Raw genomic sequence first — 20,157 nt, forward strand, 5'->3', positions numbered from 1 at the left:
GTCCGCCCGCGGCGACCGTCTCCCGCCCGCCAACGGCCGGCGCGGCGCGGCCCCGCGCGGCGGCTCGCGGCAGGCTGGGGGGGGGAGGGGGGGGCGCGGGCCGGCGGCGCCCGCGCGCAGAAAAGGAGCGAAGCGGGCCCGCGCGGGCGGGAGCGCCGTCCCGCGCCGCGCCGCCGCGCGCTGATTGGCGGGCCGGGCGGCGAGGGCTCCCCGGCGGGCCGCGCCTGATTGGCCGGCGCGTGCGGCAATGTCCCAGGGCGCCAGAACGGAGGCTTTAGCGCCTGGTGGGAGCGGCGGGCGGCAGAGGCGGGCGGCAGCGCCCCGGCCCCCGGCCCGGCCGCGCAGGTGAGGGGCCCGCCCGCCGCCGGGGAGGGCTCCGGGGCGGGGGGAGGCGGGCGGGCGTAATTTCTTTTTTTTTTCTTTTTTTTTTTAACGAGGTGGGTTAAAAGCGGCTTCTCGCTTGCGCCGTTGCGCGCGTTGCAGATGGAGGCGAGCTGCTTGTCGCTGCGGGACCTGGCGGCCGGCCGGCCAGCGCGGCGGGGCCGCGCGGACGGGGCGGCGGAGGCGGCGCAGAAGGTGAGCGGGCGCGGGGCGAGGGTGGGTTTTTTTGTGTGGGGGGGGTCGCGGTGCGGGGCTGCGCGGGGCGCGCTCACCTGCGCCGCCGCGGCTGCCCTGGCCGTTTAACGGCTCTCCGCGCGCCCGACGCGGCGTGGAGCGGGGGGAGCCGCAGTGCAGGGTGCTGTCCCCGGCGCTGGGCTGGAGCCACGTTGCCCCTCGTCCCCGTCCTGGGCCGCGGAGCGCAAGTGCCGGCCGAGGCGGGTGGCACATCCCCCCCCGGTCACGCTCCCCTCACTGAGGGGGGCTTCGCTGGGGATGCCCCAGTGCCACCACCTCACCCTGCTCAGCCCCTGCCACATTGGCTTGTGGATCCAAAGCAAGGGGTGAGGCTTCTTGTCTGTCCGCGGTTTGAGCTCAGAGGTGCCCCTGGCGCTACCGTTAATGCTAAAAGACAGTCCGGTGAAATAATCTGAGTTGTGGTACAGTTGTCAGTAAGTGGAGTGATTGCATTCTGGGATTATTGCCCAGGGAAACCCTTTTTAGCTTTCAGGTAATACATAAAATTGACTAGCTTATTGCAAGCATCCAAGTAGCTACCGTTTGGTAAGGTGGAGGTTTGTGTACAGACTTCCCCATTCAAAAGTGAACTAATGCCAGGCCTTAAATCACCTCAGTATGGTATAGCCCTGTTTAGCAGCACTTTGAGCATATCAGCAGCGACTCATGGAGATGCCTGCTAGGCTTGCCTCTGGCTAGGAAAAATATAGCCTCATTAATACAGTTGTGTTCCCAAGCTGATAAACTGACCTGGGCTGCTCAACAAGGAGTAACAAACTTGCCATTCCCCTCCAGCCCTGAGAGGGGATATTTAGGCTCAGGCATCCATTGCTCAGCATTGCTCCTGAACTAGACCCAATTCATGACCTGCCAGTCAAGCTGTTCATGCTTGGTCTGAGTCCACCCAAGATCACACAGCTTTATTTGCTGTTGGCAGACTCAAATCCCGTTCTTTCAAAGATTTGTTTCAGTTCCCATTTACATGCTAAGTTCATTGAGCCAACCTCTCCTGCCCTCTTGTAAGCCTTCTCCTCTTAGATCAAGATGGATCACAGACTTTTTCCAGTTGGCCTTGCAGTGTAATGAGTAAGGAGTTGGTAGAGCATTGCAGGCCACTGAAAGAGCAGGGGCAGGGGAAGGAAAAGGTAGAAGAATTTAAGTTAATAGGCAGTTAATGACATTAAAGAAGAAATCAAGATTTGGAAGTTGATAGAAGATGTGTGCTTCTCACAGTAATGGCACTACTTTTTCATTGTGATATGATTGCACAAACATGAAAATTTGAGGTAATAGAACTGCTAGTTATTCCAGCTGCCCTCATTACAATTCCATTAGTACCAACTATAATGAACAAGAACTTTACAGGAAGGTAGACTTTCTCCATTACAGATTAAATGTTGATTCACTGCCAAATGTGAAATTGCAAGAATGTATTGATTACCAGTGCAATGTGAACATATATTCCAAAAAGCACCATGGCCTCTAGATTGACCTGTTTTTCACAGTGTAGTAAGTTATAACTGGCTGTTAATTGTAAAACATACCCTTTTACATCCTTTCAGGTAAGTCATAGGAGAATATATGCAGAAGTGTGTTCTTTATCAGTGCTCAAAGCAAAATACTTTTGATATACCAACTTCATTCCCAGATTGAATGCTACACAACTGCTCCTAGTAAGAGCTTCCTTTACTTAGTAATAAGCCAGTTTCTTTTTTCCAGCTAGACTGTACCCAATAAGGTGATATAGATACTTAAATAGGTGACTCCAAATATCAGCTAGTTACAGCTGAATTGCTATAAATAAACAGCAAAGTCTTACTTAACTTAGAAAAGTTCTTGCAGCAAACCTGTAGTAACTTAACATTTTCTTTCAGGCAACTATCTATTCCATTTCTTACAGTTGACTTTTTGCAGTGTAAAAGAATAACATACGTATAATACAGTATCCAGTCTCAAAGTTATCATGTTAGATTTTTTTAAAACTCGGCACATTTTGAAAGAAATTAAGAGGTAATCTTAGTCTGAGGAAGAAGACTTGGTTAGTTTGAGACCAACACCCAGAAAAACCACAGCTAGACTGAAGAGCAAGCAACTTCAAGCCTGGTTTGTAGTTTAGGAGCACTTTGCTGTTGTTGCAAAGGCTTCACTCAATTCCAGTAAGTTACAAGCTTGACTAGCTTTCTGTTGATATTCTGTCCACTTTGCTTTCTATCTCTCACTTTATCACATGCAATGATTCCAAGGAACTAAACCTATAAACCCATGGGCAATATTATCTGGAGTTTGAAGAGGACAATGCCCTGTTTATAGGATATTAAGGAGAATTACATGATAACTGGACTACCTAAAGACTGATCATTGTTCTCCCTGGGCAGAAAGAAACAATACAGCTTTCTGCATGGCCATTTCTGCAAGTGCTGCTCTGTCCCCTGTCCAGGATACCTGTTTCAGTTCTCAGTATCTTGCAAAGAAAACTAATATGGCATTCTGGCTCTACTTTCTTTAGTCTTCAGCCTGTTAGTGCAAATACAAAGTCAATTCATGGAGTGTAGTAGTATCTCATGTTAAAAAAAAACTGATCTCTCTGCTAATTAAGGAATACCATTGGTACTTTCTTAAACCAGTCCATTTAGATTAGCTGTTGACCTGTAATGAGAGTTCTTGCAGTAAGAGGGAAGAGGTAAAGAAGGTAGCCTTCCTGTAGGACCCAAAGATTAAGAAAAGTTTGATTGTAGCTAGGGACTGGAGGGGGTTGAGCTTTATTTAAAGAATGATAAAAATCAGCTGATGAATCACTAGACTTCTCCTTCCTAGCAGTTCTTAGCTGCAGTCAAGGCATACTCTCAGGGAGATTTTTTTCCATTGTTCTGAGCAGCAGATAGTGCAGCTGCAAAACTTGCTTCACTTGTAGATGAAGTTAAGTTCCTTTTTGTTTGACATTTTGTGACAGTCTGAGCTGGATCCCCAGCACAGCATTTCATTGGGGAGCTTTCTAAAAGCAGAACACCATGTTTTCTTGCTAAGTGCAAAGTGACCAATGCATTTTTTCAGTTTCAATCCAATTTTGTGATTTATGCTTATGGACGGTACTGGTTTAAAATAACAGGTAGAATTTAAAAGCCTGATAGGCCACAAGTTTGATTGCTTGACTTCAGCTTCTGTAATTCAGAGCAATATCTCATACACACTGCCTCCAGTGCACTAGCATATAGAATATTTTACTGCTTCTGACAAAGGCAAAAGAGCTGTTCTAAATATAGCAATGAGTGCCATGGCTTGAGTCACTAAGATTATCTTCATAAGAACAAAGAAATTGATTGTTGGACTGTTTTCTTTCCTGTTGTGTCTAAACAACCTTTTCTTTTTAATAGGAAAACATATTTGATCGATCCAGGATGGCCCCGAAGACTCCCATTAAAAATGAACCAGTTGACCTATCAAAGCAGAAAGGCTGCACCCCAGAAAGAAATCCAATTACACCTGTTAAACTCACTGAAAGACCTCAACCTGACCCCTGGACCCCCACTGCTAACCTGAAGATGCTTGTTAGTGCTGCTAGCCCTGACATGAGGGACAGGGAAAAGAAGAAAGAGCTCTTCAGACCTATAGAAAACAGTGAGCAGAATGACATGTCTGATTGTTTACAGGTGAGACTCAGAACAGTTACCTTGTATTTAGTCAGGACTCAGACCTTCCAGTGCCATTATGCTGATCAAGCTGAAGGACTGTTTTTAATGAGCTTCTTTAATTTTAATAATGCCTCCGTTTTCTTCCAACTGGCCCTTCGCTCCCTGTGGAAAATTGCATATTTCCAAGGACAGTTGCCCATGCAGCACTAGCAGAGCAATAGGAATTTCAAAGACTAGAGGTAGCTATCTTAAAAATAATAATTGAGACATATCCTGAAAATTAGTGATCAGGAAGGATGGAGAAGGAAGTAGAGCTTAAATGTGCTAGTTTCCCCACCCTAAGTACTTGTGAAGCTATTTTCCCTCCACACTAGCAGAAGCTGTCAGATCACTTGTAAATAGGCAAGCAGCATGTTTAGCCACAGCATAACCATTTTCAAAAGCAATTACATTACAGTGTGGGCATAGTTTTTTTTCATTGTACTTCTGCAGTCTTTGTCCACAACAGCCAGAGAAAGCAGTCAGTTAAACCATCACCCTCCTCCCAGCTCCAAAACTAGCAATCGGGCAGCATGGTCAAGTGTTAAAATTTTTACCTTCCAGGAGTCAAGCAGTGGAGGGCTGGTCCCTGTTCTCACTTTAAGAAGTCCTCCCCACTTCCTAGGAATGGAGAAGATGAATTCCTCAACTGTAATGAAGCATCACTGCTTTCCCTTTACTGATTTATTTCCTATAGAATATCCTTCCCCAGTGATTACAGTGAGAGGAAGATGGTTCTGGGATCTTCCTGCTGAGGAATGTCATTTGATAGGTACAGGTCATGTCTACAAGTATAGATTTTACAGCATTTACAATGATTGTAATCTGGAGAATTCTCCTCTTAAGATCATCATAAAGGAGCAAACAGTTCTCTAAAGATAATTCCTAATATAGCTTCAAACAAGTAAAAATACTTGGTGTTAAAGGTTAGTTATATTACATGCCAAGCCAATTATGATAAAAGTGCCTGCTAAGATCATGTAGCACTTTTGGGGTAGGTACTATAAAGAGTTCATATATTTTCTAGGTAATAAAACTTAAAGGTAATTTTCTCCACACAGAAAGTTAACTTATAAAAGACATGAAAATTGTAAAAACACAAACATTAAAGAATATTGATATTTCCATACCATGTAAGCCTCAAAGAATTCAATCAGAGCCATAGCCTGCTGCAAGGTTACTTAATCACAGTCAGTAAAGGACAGGTAAGATCTTATAAGCAAGGGAACTTTGGTTTCAACAACTACCACTCAACTTTTCTTTACAAGAGGAAATTTTTTTTTTTCTTTTCATACAGAAGCAAAGCCCCCAGATTACCAGTGCAAAAAAGTTTCAGTCATTTTCTGGGTCTTATGTGATAAACATACCTCTTTACATAATCCTGGCATCAGTTTTTAGCAGAGGTTGAAAGACCTTATTCAGGCCATCCTACAGAGTTCCCTTAAGTTAACAGCTTGACTTAGGTTAAGGTTCAGAGACTTGGTGCCTTTTATAGTCTCTTAATTAGCATCACGCCCATCTTCTTAAAGCTATAGAGCCACTCCAAAGGGCAGTGAAATTTATCAAAAGCAGTTTTGCAGGAAATCTTTGGTTTGTACATCTTCTGACTTATTAGATCCAGAGATGTTTGAGGGAGTATTCCTTCTCATTGTCTCAAAAATAAATATTCCTTCTAAGTCGGATCTTATCTGCTAGTTCTGGGTGTTTGGTCTTACCTGTTTTGTTTCCTGATGCATAACCGTTAACTTATGAGCTGGTAGATTAAGAGTTTTCCTGTAAACGTCTCTTATATTGCACACTAGATTAAAATGAGCTTGCCAGCAAAAGTGTGTCACCCGGGTGCTCTGTGCTCGTAAGAAGCCCATGGTTTTTTTCCATATTGGAAAGTCTGAGCTTGAATATTGCTAACATCTGAAATATGCCTCGCTTGGCTACGCCTTGCTTCTAAAGCTCTGCACTAAAGGGATAACATTTATTTTTTAACAGTATGATATGGTAGACGACAGCGCGGTTGATGAATTTGAAAAGCAGAGGCCCAGCAGAAAGCAGAAAAGCTTAGGACTCTTGTGCCAAAAGTTTCTAGCTCGCTATCCAAGTTACCCATTGTCAACAGAAAAAACTACTATTTCTTTGGATGAAGTGGCTTCAATTCTTGGTATGTATATCTGCAAAAATGGGGTAACTCTAGTCATCTGGGGTACCTCTTACAGAAGGGCCTTTAAAAGACCGTCCTCCTTACATAGTACATTCAAGGTCTGCATTTCCTTGGGTCTGGATGCTCTTCTAATCATATTAAACAAGAGCTGGAAGTGCCTAATATTCATAAATGCCTTTACTGCTTGATAATGCTGCCATTTTGAAATCTGCTTTCTGATAGCAGTTTTTACTGGACAAGTCAGTTCTTCAGCTGTTTATGAACACTGGTGCTTTCTTGAATTTTCAATTTACTGAACTCTAAAGGAGTTAAGAGTTACAAGTCCTCTTAAGGAGGACTTACAAACAATAAATTATGTTGAAACTGAAGGTTTGGGGAAATGATTACAAACTGGTATATGCAGGAGATCGGGTGGGTTTTTTCTTCACTTCAGTAATGTGCCTGACATTATACCTTCCAAGATCTCATGTATCAAGGTTGTCTTAGCTTAAATGTTGTCATGTGATGGGAGGTTAGCAGGAGATGTGCAAGAGTGGAATGAGAAAATGTGTTGTATTAAGGTATGGAGGAGGTATCAAGTAGCCTATTTTCTGGGTCTACTATTAGGTTTGGTCTTAGCTAAAACGTTAATTAAATATCTGAAAGAAGTAATAAAACTTGGGAGAGGGGACTCAGCCAGATCACACCAATAAGATAAGAGGTCCTTAGAGAGATTGTCCCTTAGAAGGTGAGGATTTAACAAAATCAGACTTCAACTTAATAAATGCAGACATGTATCTCTATTTAGAACTTAGGCATTTAACAGAAAGTAGGTAGCAAAAATGAAATGTGTCTATTCTGGGAAGAAAGGGAACAGAAGAGGAATGTCCTCTGTGACTCTGATAACTTCTTGAAATACTCATGTAGGAGCCTTGGCAAATTAGAGAATGAGAGAGAATTCAGATAAAGTAAATAGTCCGCAAATTACTGTTTAAGGGAATTGTTCTTTTAGACGTTGCAGTTAACTCCTTGTGTGTTTGCATGAGACCCTAGTGCTCCAAACAAGTGGAGGTGAACACAAGTAGTACTTTATTCTGTGTTGGGAGTGGCATTGCCTTGCTTTCCTTAAGACTAGAAATTTTGTTTTAAAACTCTACTCCTGTGGATTTTACCTGTCAGAAAAGCATGTATTTGCTCTTCTCCCTTTGGTTTCCACTTCCTTGCTTGCCTGCATCCACTTTCTTCAGGGACCACAAAATTATTTTTCCTGTTGCTGTTCTGTGTAACAAATGGTTGTAATGCAGCTTTTGCTACAAATATGTAAGGCTGTGTTCACTGAAGTCCTGGCTATGGAAAAACCACAGAAGGGGCTATGCTGCTGGTGTCTGAGGGACACCAGGATATGTGTAGCGCTCTATATTTCTGGAGTATGTTTCACTCCAAGATCTCTGTACGCTTGGAAATACTCTTGAATTGTTTATTCTAATATCCATTTGAGGCTGGTAAGTATTATCCATATTTTCCAGGTGGGTAAACAGATGCGTCGAGGCCTTGCCTTCCCTAGAGGAGTCTTTCACAACCTTCCCCCTTGGCTAACATTTGTTCTGCTCAGCTGCTGTTAGCAGTTATGGGATTTCTGGTGCAGATGGCTGCCACCAGCACACTGCATGCTGCGTCATGCTACAAACAGCACTGAACAATACTAGGGACAGTGATCAGAGCCAACAGCCTGTTCACATTCAGGCCCCTACCTTGCTCACACCAGTCAGGCTGAACCCTAACTGAGTATATTTCATAGGCTTCCTGTTGATGCCTTTGGGCAGATCCAGCCAGACACTGAGGACTTGTTTCTGCTTATTTTGGGAACAGAGGGCCTCACTGTCCACTGCTTTACACCTTGTGAAGCCTTTGACACTCCTTCCATTGGAACTTGCTGGTAATAAGTAACATTGACATTGAAAAAGCAAGGGGAGAACTATGCTCCCACTGATTTCTGTAGGAGTAGGCTTCTGTGTCTGCCCTGTGTCAGTGCCAGACTTGGATCTGTTCCTGCCCTCTGCATGACAGGTGCCTGTGGACAGGCATGGGTCTGAGCTCTGAAGCTTTCTGAAAAGAAGGACCCAAGTGCTCTGGAAACCTTCAGGAAAGAGCTTGCAGTCATGCAGCCTGGGTAGGTCTGGGTGAGTGGGACTGAGTAGACTGCAGTCAGTTCTTCTGAAGGTAGTGTAGATGTTTTAAGCGTAAGCCATGGTTGGGCTAGCAGCTAACAATATAGACAAAGAGCACCAGACCATGGGGCTAGCCATGCACAAGCTGGTTCTTGTCATGCAAATTCAGTTGGATCTAATGTAATGTGTCCAGGACAACACTGTGAAAGAGGCCTTGTGACATTCATATGTAGAGAACAGCCTGTTCTCTGTTCAGCTCCTGCTGAAAAGCATGTTAAAACTAGATGAGCTGCTATATCTCTTTTATTCTTCTCCCTTAAAACAGGAGTTGAGCGGAGACGAATCTACGATATAGTGAATGTCCTGGAGTCATTGCACTTGGTTAGCCGTGTGGCCAAGAACCAGTACTGTTGGCATGGCCGGCACAACCTAAGTCAAACTCTGAAAAGGCTTCAGGAAGCAGGAGAGCTGCAGTATGGAGAGCTAATGGCCTTCTTTCAGCACAAGGAGCAGGACCTGGACTATACATTTGGAGAAAGGAAAAAGGAAACTATTCTAGATTCTCAAGACAAACCACTGCTTGACTTTTCAGAACCAGATTGCACCTCTGGTAAGATGACTAATGGTTGTGATGTGATACACAGACACAAGTCTCTCCGATTTACTGTGTGACCTTTTTTCCCCTTGCTTTGCTTTTAAATTAAAGAATAAAACTGCTGAGGAGACATAACTCTTCCTTCTAGCCCTAGCATAGGTTTCAGAACAGACTTTCCCTCTATCCTTTGGACTAGCAGGAACTTCTGCCTAACACTCCAATTCTTCATTTTTCGCCACTCATAGTGGACAGTAAGTGCTTTGTCCTGACAGAAGGCTCTATCTTCCATCTGTCCACTGTTTACATGTGGCCCATATAATACGTAGTGTTTTAGTATAAAGTCCATTGGAGTGACAAAATTACAGTGGCACAAAACTGTATAACATAACAGAGAATCATCTTTGGAATCTGACTTCCTAAATGCCATTTCTGTAAGCTTTAATTTTTAATGCCTTTTGAAGAGAGACTTCTGTCTGCTTTATCAGTTATTTGCTGCCTCTCAAAAGATTTCTGCTTCCCAACAAGGAAATACCTTGCCCCTTTTATGTGTGAGAAACCTACTTACTACTTTTTTGGCCATGCTGGATGACATATGCTAAGAGGCTTGGGTATTATTTGTAACACAGCATCTGCAAACAGCAGAAAGGACAAGTCATTGCGGATTATGAGCCAAAAGTTTGTCATGCTGTTCCTTGTCTCCAAGACCAAGATAGTCACTCTCGACATCGCAGCAAAGATACTGATAGAAGAAAGCCAGGATACAGTGGACCACAGCAAATTTAAAAGTAAGGACGACTGTTGAGAGAGGAATCAGTCAGTCAGTGAGTAAAAAAAACTGGCATCTTTGTCTGGCACCAGTAGGTAACAGCTAGAGGGGGTCAGGAATCTTTTGCTGAAATATGGTTTATTTTAATTGGAAATGCCAGGTTGTGAAAACTGACCTTGGGGTGAGAAAGGGTCTGTTTGACAAATATCTTCAAGTTTTAATTTCAGAATTAAGAAAAATCAGGGGAATGTTTTGAAAATTTTTTTTTTAACTTTAACACCTTGTTTCCTGTAGCTTTCTGAATTAAGTTTCAAAACTTATTGAAATATGTTGCTTAATTTAATTGATTTTTTTTTCTGCGGAAATTTGTAACTTCTCCTTTTCACCCCCAAAATCTTTCACATCTGGATGGCACAATTTTTTTTAGTTATTGGGGGTTGGGTATTTGGATCCCTTTAATGACTTGGAAAAAACTAAGCAATACTAAATTATTCTGATATTTTTAAACAAAGTATTAGAACTTCAGTCGTAAAATTCTACACCAAATACTGGAGTGAGGAGTTCAGCTGAACAATCTGTTGGTATCCTATCCAGTTCAAACATGTAATTCACTGGAGTCAGATTTTTCTAAGAGTGCTTCATGTATAATATCACAGATGCGCGTCCTCTTGTGATCAGCTGTGCAAACTTGTGAGCCTTTTGCATCCAGGTGCTTGTCTTTGCCCTTCAGGGAGGTTGCTGCCTTTTCTGGGCAAGCTGATCATGTAATGCCTCCCTAATGCATTTTCGTCAGAATGAGGAAGGTTAGCTTAAACCTGAGCAGCTAAGCTGACAGATAATGAAGAAGCAGTGACAAGCAGCTGGGAGTGGGAGCTAGCGTGGCAGGATACATAGGAGAGAGTCCATGAGAAGAGTCCATGTCCCAACTTGATTTTATTTCCTTCATCTATGAAATCTACAACCATATTCTGGAATTAAATGATCTTGTAAATATGTATTGTATGCATTGTAAATGTGACTGTCTTGGTATTTTTGTCCTTTTTTGTTAGCAAAGGTACGAAGACTGTATGATATTGCCAATGTTCTCACCAGCCTAGGCTTGATAAAGAAAGTTCATGTCACGGAGGAACGGGGGCGCAAGCCAGCCTTCAAGTGGATTGGGCCTGTGGAATTCAGAGGAAAGACTGGTAACTTGTGTAGCAGAGCTCTTTTCCTTTTGTTTTGACAATCCCTTCCAAATTGTAAAGGGTGGTTTTCCATGTGTAAAGAATGACTCGGCATTCACTGTTTGCAGTACCCATGCCCTGTGATTATTAACTGCTTGCCAGCTCAGAATTTGGCCTTATTAGACTATACACTCAAAGACTGGAGCTACTGAGGGATACTATGCCTTGCTGGTATTTTTACACTGGCTTATATAACTCTATAAAATGTAAAACAATGGAATATCATGCCTATATTTCCAAATTTAGATCTATATATTAGCTCTTCTGGGCTGCAAAATCTCAGTAATTCTCTCCTGACTTGAGAGTGAATGGTTTTCTCTCTAAGGCGAAGTACCAAGGTAAAACAGGGCTGCTTCTTGCACATGTCCCCTAATACAGAAGGTTTATCCGTAAAGAAAAAGGAGGTTGGTCAGAGCATCTTTGTAAGCTGCTGATTCTTGCCTAGAAGCCAGTGCAAAGGACAGCCCTTTTGCTATGTATTTTCTAATTGGGGCAGGCCAGTCCTAGGACCAGATAAAAGTACAGGATATTGTTAATGTCATCTTTGTCCCCTTTCCTTCTGGGTACTCACACTAGAGTGCAGATCCTGTCTGGGACTGCCACAGAATAGAAAGGAGGGAAGCCTTTATCTTGTCTTTTCCTGCTTATGGAGCTTAGGCCTACTTCAGTGTTGTGGGGTTTGGGATGCCTTAGAGGTTACCTCTTCTCTCATGTCCAAGTTCAGTAACATGGAAGAAGCCTAAAAGATGAGTTGTGTTCCCTGAATGACTTGTACAAAATTATATACCTTCAGATGAGCCAAGAGGGCATAGCCCAACATCTGATCATCTACTAGTGATGCAGAGAGAAGCCTGTGCCCCATATCAGACCTGTGCTAATGGAAAGCAAAGATTCACACGTCATGCTTCATTTAATGGTGCACAGCCATGTGAAGGGACCAAAAGGAAGGTCATTTCTGAGCCTAACAGCCCACATCAAGAGAAGCAAGGTAACTACCAAGGTAACATGTTCTTCTGTATCCCACTGGATCTGCACAAATGTGAGGCTACCAACTTAAGGCTGTTAACTGGGTGAATCAGCCTAATTAAATATGTGAATCAGCCTTGGGAGGTGCCTGTATTTCCTGGATGATGAGGTTTCTAATTTGGACCCCTCAATCAAGTACTTAAAGTTAGATGAGATGCATCTGGGCCTTACTGCCTTGAATCCACAGTTTGTTTTCCGATAAATGTTTCTGTTCGCCACTAACTGCAGCTATAGTACCATTTCTTCTGTTAAAATTTGGCATAGATAAAGAAGGATTCTTTAGACAGAAAAGTGTGCTTTATTTTATGGTCCCTAATACAGTGGAATTTACTGTAACAATCTAATGGATAGCTCTTAACAATGATAAAGCAATTACAGGTCCTTTCACAGTTTCCTGCTGAGCACCTCTCTGGAAGAACTGAGTGCTGAGTCCTTGCAGATTCTGGCTGTAGGTAATTAGTGGATGTTATAAAAGTGTGCCAGGATAACAAAATTATATCCATTATTTTATATGACAAGTATCAAAATATGCTTGGTGAAGTTGCCTGTAATTAATTGAATGCTCCTTTGTTCTTTCAGCTTGTATTGTGAATTCAGATGAATATTGTTCCAAAATGGTACACCTAACAACTGTCTGTAGGCAGAAAATAGAAGAAGGTATTAGGTAAGTTGGTCTGTAAAGCTCCTGTCCAGTTTTAGCTTGGTGCTTGTCATGTTTGGTTCAAGGCTGGATTCCATTGGTTGGAGCGAGACAGAAAAACCCCACAGTCCCATTATTATTATTTTAATTCTGATAGGTCTCAGCATGGCATTTGTTTTCTGTAGAAGATTCATTCTAACATGTAAAAAGTTTTAATATGGAACAAATCAAGTTTATAGAGTGATCCACCTCCAAACTCCTTCGTACCCCATACTCTTCTGTCAGACTGTAGACCAGCTTTACTGCTCTGATAATTATAAAAGCTTTTTTCTATTTCACAGCTTAAACTTACTCATGGGCAGTTTATACCTACCTGCACTTGTACAACTGCTGTCCTTTAGCTTCAGTAGTTGTTCTTCATCTCAGATGTGTTTATATAGGGCATTCCTGTCTCCTTTAACCTGTTGTTTAGATAGGCTGAACAAATCACTCCATGGAAGAGCCCTCTGTCATATTAGTGGGTCTCCTCTACGCTTATCCCAATCTGAATTCATCTCTGGGTGCCAGTCATAGCTCCCTGGTGCCCCGTTCTACTCCAGTCAAGTGCAACTGAAAGCACTAAATCATAGTTCTGCCAAAAAATTGGTGAGTCTGCTTCTATGTAATTTGACATAATAAAAAAAAATGACCCTCCCTGTAAAGTGTTTAAAATTAGTAGGTTTTATATGGGTATTTTCCACACTTATGTCCATAAATGTACCTGTTTGATTTTAAAGATGATAAATGGGTTTACTTTTGGACTAAATTTTTTTCTTCCTTTCCTTTTTAGGAATAAAGCTTGTGGCACAGAAACAATCATAAATTCAGGAAGGAACCCAAGCGTAAACTTGCCTTTCTCCCTTCTTCCGGCTCCAGGGGACTCTGATTTTTGCCTTAAATCTTTGCCTCATGCACTGTTCCCTGTGGTTCAATCAGATGTGCCATGCCTCTCGCTGCCAAATGGAGTCAGCAGCCAAGCTCTACATCCTCCTGCTCCAGCAGCCTCGAAAACAGAAAATGGAAAACCTACCCTGCTCCCCAACCAACCCTTCCTATGCTTCCCCTCTTCATCCCTTTTTATGTTGTGTGGCAGTCTTCAGGAAAATGTCTTGAGGGAGAACCACCCCATTGCAGGAGACGTGGGAAATAGGAGTACTAGGGAGTGGGCCTCACCCCTAAAAGCACAGGATGCTGTACCTCCAGTTAACTCCCAGAAACGCAGCTCCCATGAGTGCATGTCACCCTCTGCCCTTATGGACAATGAAGAGCCTGTTGCTAAAAAGCAGACTGTGGAACAGAGCAATGTCCCCCTCTCACTTGTAATACCCGAGGTAAAGAAATGAATTGCATCAGCACTTAGGCTTCCTATTAGTGAGGAGAAACTTTTACCCAAGGCAGTGTTTTCTGAAGTGAAAACTCATTGCACCACTCTTGTTACAGATACAAATGCTACCTCTCACACATTAAGAAAATTACAGGGGCACTGTGCCAGGAAGTGTGGGTATTAATTGGAAGATGTTTTTGCACTTCCAGGGGAACATGGACTGTGATTGCTTTGCACAGTGAAGTGATGCTCAGCTGTTCTTTGGAATCAATGTCTTGATCATTGTCTTCAACTGAACAGCCTGCCAGAGGGGAAGAAATCCATGTGAATATTCCTCCTCATCTTTCCCTGTTGGCTGCGTTTTCCCCAGACAGCAGTAGCATTGCTTAGTCCCCTGAGCTACAGAGAATGTGGTTTGTACCTTCCCCCTACTCTCCAGCTTGAGTCCCTCTCTCTCAAGCCTAGTATTGCCCACAGTAGACTGGTGAGAGAAAACATAAGGGTGGAGATTAAGTGCATCTCACCCATAGTTCTCTTAACTGCTGAAATAGGGGTCAGGCTCAAGTTCATATCAGTGTAAGCCATTTGAAACAGGAGGTTTTCCTTCTTATCAATAAAAATAAATTAATCCCCCAGCTCAGGTATTTCTAAAGAATCTAATGTTTCCAGGTATTGAAAGAGAACTACAGCCCTGGGCACAGGGCTCAAGCATCACTAAAATTGCTCTTCAAACCCTCAAAACAAGACTTTTAACTCACTGACTTGCTTGTCACAGCTCTTGTGCTGCCCCTTTGTACAGGTGCACGCTTCACTCTAGCTGAGGAAGGCATAGGACAGGCATCATCCTTTGTTATTTCAATTTGGACTTCTCTTTTGTTTTTGCTTAGAAGCCCTTTGAGCCACCTGAGGCAGAATCTACCCTGGGAAGCGGCTGTACATCTGCTGTACGTCTAGAAGCTTTTCATCTTGACCTCACAACTCCTGCTGCTCCAGAGGCTGCAGACAAGGAGACTACTAAGTCTTTAGATTCTCAGGAGCAAGAAAAACCATCGCAGAATAAAGACCCTGATGAACCCTCTGCAGGAAAAGAGCACATCGCTAAAGAAAATACCAGTCAACCCTTCCTACCACAATATCTCTATGTTCAGCCTACTGCTGGTAAGGACAGCCATCAGACCTAGAGGCACTCAGATTTCTGCATCTGTTCACTGAGCTGTTCAAACAGGGACACCTACAGATAGGCCCATAAGCCTGTATTTGGGGACACTAAAAAAAGTGTCAGCAGGTCTCTGGGATAGTTTAATAATCCTGAGTTCTCTTGACTCCAGCTGAACTGTTGTCTCCTCTGAAAATACGGCATTTTTTTGAGGCACCCAGACATTGACAAGGGTGAATAATCTGGGTTTCATGTGTTTGAATTACGTGCTCTGCCCTCTTCTGTATCAGTGTGCTTCTGAACCTCTGCTGCTTTGTTGGAGGGGAAAAAAAAAAAACCTTAGCCCTTTGGTTGGGGAAGAGACTGAAATCAGCCCTACAAAGTGTGACTTGTTACCCCCATTTCATATAAGGGCTTGGGGACTTCAAGAACAAAGTTTAGCATTTTGGCATCAGAATATACCATGCTGCTACAGCCTGAAATTTTATAACTCCATGCCCTAACAGAACCTGCCTGCAGGTTTTTAAGGGAACAGTTGCTTGGGAAACGGTGTCTACCCCTAGTTCTGCTCCATGGTGTTACTCAGCAAAAAGGACACCTATCCGGCATCTGAAACTGGAGGCTAGTCCAGGCTTGTCAGGCAGCCAGAAGAATGTAACAGCATTCCCCTCAGGAGTGAATTTAGTGTTAACTATGAGCTTTGTACTTTTCCTGGCATGTGCATCATCTGGATAACACCAGAGAAACTGAAGCACAGGAGTGTAGCCGAGCCTGCTGGTGGGCACAGTGGGGATGGAGAGGAAGCAACTGAAAATGCTACAAGATGATTTCATGTCCACTATTTTTTTGTCTGTGTGTGTGTGGAGTGGAAGATTGTTTTGTGGGAACAGAGTACATGCTGCAGATTGCCATGGCTACTGCTTTAGCATTTGGTTCCCTGGTGGCATGGAGTCAACTAACGCTAAGGGGGGATCTATGGGATTTCAGTTATGTGAAGCAGCTTACAGGATGGAGACTCTCAGGTTGAAAAAGTTGATCTTGGTGCTTTGAAAGGTCACACAAACTGGGAACCAGTGCAACTCTAGGGTGAGATTCTAGTACTTCCACTCAGGAAAATGAGTGTCTATGGGGTATATCTTTATGGGTTTTTTTGTTTTGTTTTTCTTATTTTAAAGCTATGTATGTTTTCATATAGCTGAGGTATGATTCCTGTTAATAAGAAAAGAGTTTGTTTATCCAAAACATTGTTTTTAACTAAAGTTTAGAAGCATAACACATCAAGGGGTGGCTGGTACTTTATAGGAACAAAGTAAGTGGATGCAGACATAGTGACCAGGCAGCAGGGAAGGAGATGGAGGTAGGTAAGGAAAGGGAGCCTGACTGAACAGATCAAAAGCAAACGCTTGTTTGTTACTTAGCACAGTTTTGTTTCTTCCTGGGCAGCCTTTGTTTGTTGTCATCTCTCTCTCCTGTTCTAGATGAAGTTGTAATAGCTTAATTCCAAATTGTCAACTGTATTAATGTCTTTTTTTTTTTTCTCTCTTTGGTTTAGGATTAAGCAGTTTTAATTTCCTGTTCTCTGCAAACCAAGTCCCTGGTGCTGTTGGCCTGGCTGCGAGCCAGTTACCTTCTCTGAGTGTCCCCTGTGTTGTGGTGCCGTCAGCAGCCTTGGCTTCCTTCCCACTTGTCTGTTCTCCCGCAGTTCCCAGCCCTCTTTTTCCAGTTCCCGATGGTTCCTTCTCAGCTGCTGCCTCCATGAATTTCAGTATGTCTGGCCTGGCATCAACAACGCCTGTTTTCATAGGCACCACGGCAATGGTTTCTCCAAAGGCCTCACATTCACCTTCAGCAGATCCCCAGCAACCAGCTCACCCCACTGTGCACCTGAGTCCTGTGCTAGCAAGGTCTTGCAGTACTGTTAAACTGGACTCCCCTGTGTATATGGGGCATCCTGTGACCCTTCTGAAACTGCAGCAGGTAAGTAATAAAAGGTGACTGAGTGACAAGGAAATAACAGTACCGAGTCATTGAGACTGGAGGAAGCTTGTGGTGCAGGCTGGTATCTATCTGTGTGTCAGAGTGACAGGCTGGGAGCTGCTGTCTTCTACTTAATTTGCATGTGTATCTGTAGTGGTGGGAGCACTTGCAGTAGCATTAAATACATAGCACAGTGATAGATAAACATATCTAGCACTGAACAATAAAGTGGTGGGTTTTAAAATCTTATAAGAATAGAGGAAAAAATGAGTTGCAGGTTTTTTTTCCCAGAAATCTGAATCAATTTTTTTCCTCAGTGATTTGATATTGCCATTAGAAACATATTATACATGGCTACAGAAACCTGTTTAGGAGGACAGGAGAATTATTTGTCATAATTCAGGAGTCAGCTGGCTGAAAAAGTATCTTAGACAGTAGTGTGCTGGGTGACCTAATCTCTGCTTTGCTCTCTGTTCACTAAATAATGGAACCTTTTAATGGCAACATGAGATTGGAACTGGGGGAAAACACAGATTTTGGTGTTTTGTTGATCTTTTTTACAAAGATATTTTCAAAAATCTACATAGATAGGGACTTTTTAAGTAAAATAAATGGCAAAAGAAATTCAAAAGTGGAGGATTCATTTATCTGAAGTACAATGAATGATATGAAACCATCCTGTCAGTCAATATGTTACCTAGGTCTTCACAACTATTATCAGGGCCATTTTAGTACTGCTTTAGCTTAAATTCTTACATTTCTGATATCTTCTCCTGTTGTCTAATGCAATGACAAATAGATTGGGCTTTTAGAAGCTTTATGAATGTTATTTTATGTTTATCCCGTTCAAGCTTTAGAAAAAGGCTATAATAGAGACTCAATGGCAGCCAATTGGGTTACAGATTGTTAGAGGTTACAGTAGAGTGGCACTTAAAACAGAAGTGGCCTGGGTTTAGGAGACTGATTATTTGTTAGCATCAAAATAGGTCTAAAATTAAAGTGAGTAAAACATCAAGGAGGGAAAAGAGCCCTTTAAGCTAAAGGATTAGATTGGCATAAGAATGAATGAGTACGAGCTAGTTATGAATCCATCTAAGCTGGAAATGAGATGGAGGCTTTCAGCTTCACAGCAGTGAGGTACTGGCAGACATCTTCAGAACAAAAAGCAGGGGCAAAGCCTGTAGCTTTTCATGTGAAGCTTCTGAACGAATTGTGTGGCATGGTTCCCTACAGTAGCAGGGTAGAGGGCTTAAATGTCTACAAGCTCTATTCCATTTGCATGTCTGCATGTAGGTTTTGACAAAATGCTACTGAATCACTTTGTTTTTGTTTCACAAATAGCCTTTATCAACTCCCCTCACTCCTAAGAGCATTCGTCCTGCACATCATGAGGCATTTTTCAAAACTCCCGGAAGCCTTGGAGACCCTGTTGCATGTAAAAAAAACGAAGGCAACCAGACCAGAAATGTCAGCTCTGTGCAGAGGAGACTAGAAATCTCTAGTACCAGCACTGACTAACTCCATTCATTGCAAAGGCTGGGCGGATTGTCCTAGGATTCTGTAGCTATTAAAAAAAGAACAAGCAAGCTCTTACCAAACAAGAGGAGCATATTAAAATGACATCCCTTTTGGCATGTTTCCCTGCTATCTATTCCCCCACTAGTTCTGTTAACCTTCTTTTTCACAAGTCATCCTTACTACTGAATACTTTTTACTTAGTTGTTCCTTCAGTACTGATTTGAATTCAGATGCTGGGCTTTGCACAGCCTTGTGGGCATCAAATTGTATTTGTGGTTTTAATTTGGAAAGCTGTGAGGAGATGCAGACAGATTTCCTTGTAGTCCCCGTGGCTTCTTTATTCATGTTTGTAAGTGAGCTGTCAAGCACTTATCTGGGTGAGCATTTTTTTCACTCTACTTACCCTGAGTAAATCTGTGGTGAAAATGATAACCTCCTGCAGTTGCAAGAGCAACTACTTCCTTGGTTCCAATCTGTCAAATCCTGCCTCAGCAATGCAGCCTCTTGCTATTTATTTTGTACTTTGGAGTGGGATTTAGTGCAAAAGGTTTTTTTTGCAGCTTCAGAGTAACAGATTTTCTCAGGCTATGATTACTTGAATGTCAGTTGGTTGTTGTACTATTTGCCCAGCACTTGTGGTTATGAAAACCTAATAATAACTTAATAACACAGTATGATTGAGTGTATACATGTGAAAAATATTAAGACCAAAATAACTGTGAATTCTAACATTTTTGTAGTTGTATTAATGAACTGTAATAGTCCTTGTTTTTTTTCTCTTATTCTGAGCAAAAAGTACAAGTTAGATGTGTTTAAAAAAAAAAAAATCCCAAACCCGATTCATAAATAAGTTTGACAAAGTAATTTGAGAGTGGCAAGCCACTGAGAGGTCTGTGCTAAGACTTCATCTCCCATTAAATGTATAGTCTACACTTTATGGCCAAAGAGCACTGATAAGTTATTAGCCACATGATTAGGTTAAATTTCTAGCGGTGTACTTAAGTGCCTAACTGTTCACCTATGGGAATTTCACCAACTTGTTAATAGTGTATTTGAGTGTACTTGGAAAACAAGAGAGGTTTTGTCTTTTGATGCATACCTATCTAAACTGTCAAAAGAGGCTGAAAAAGAATGGGAGCCCTAAATTTTGGAACTGTGGGAGAAAATGGTCTGTATTCCTAGTGAGAAAATAAGGAGGAAGAAAGGGATATGTAACACCTAGCTTTGAGAATCCTTAAATAATGGATGGAGCTCTTAATATTTTAGGATATAATGTTAAGGGTTAATGCTGACCTTGGATATGTT

General features: G+C 42.5%; 1 protein-coding gene across 1 annotated transcript; it reads left to right on the forward strand.

The window, feature by feature from the left end:
• Window positions 1-279: 279 nt before the first annotated feature.
• Window positions 280-18,905, forward strand: E2F7 (E2F transcription factor 7). The gene is made up of 13 exons (XM_067289927.1): window positions 280-345; window positions 484-576; window positions 3,987-4,262; window positions 6,270-6,438; window positions 8,911-9,195; window positions 9,807-9,965; window positions 10,996-11,133; window positions 11,966-12,160; window positions 12,778-12,862; window positions 13,668-14,208; window positions 15,089-15,359; window positions 16,910-17,334; window positions 18,676-18,905. Exons 2-13 carry the CDS (start codon window positions 484-486, stop codon window positions 18,850-18,852), a joined length of 2,814 nt encoding a protein of 937 aa, XP_067146028.1. The 5' UTR covers window positions 280-345; the 3' UTR covers window positions 18,853-18,905.
• Window positions 18,906-20,157: the final 1,252 nt, after the last annotated feature.

This window comes from Apteryx mantelli, chromosome 1 (assembly GCF_036417845.1).
Source record: "Apteryx mantelli isolate bAptMan1 chromosome 1, bAptMan1.hap1, whole genome shotgun sequence".
NCBI lineage: Eukaryota > Metazoa > Chordata > Aves > Apterygiformes > Apterygidae > Apteryx > Apteryx mantelli.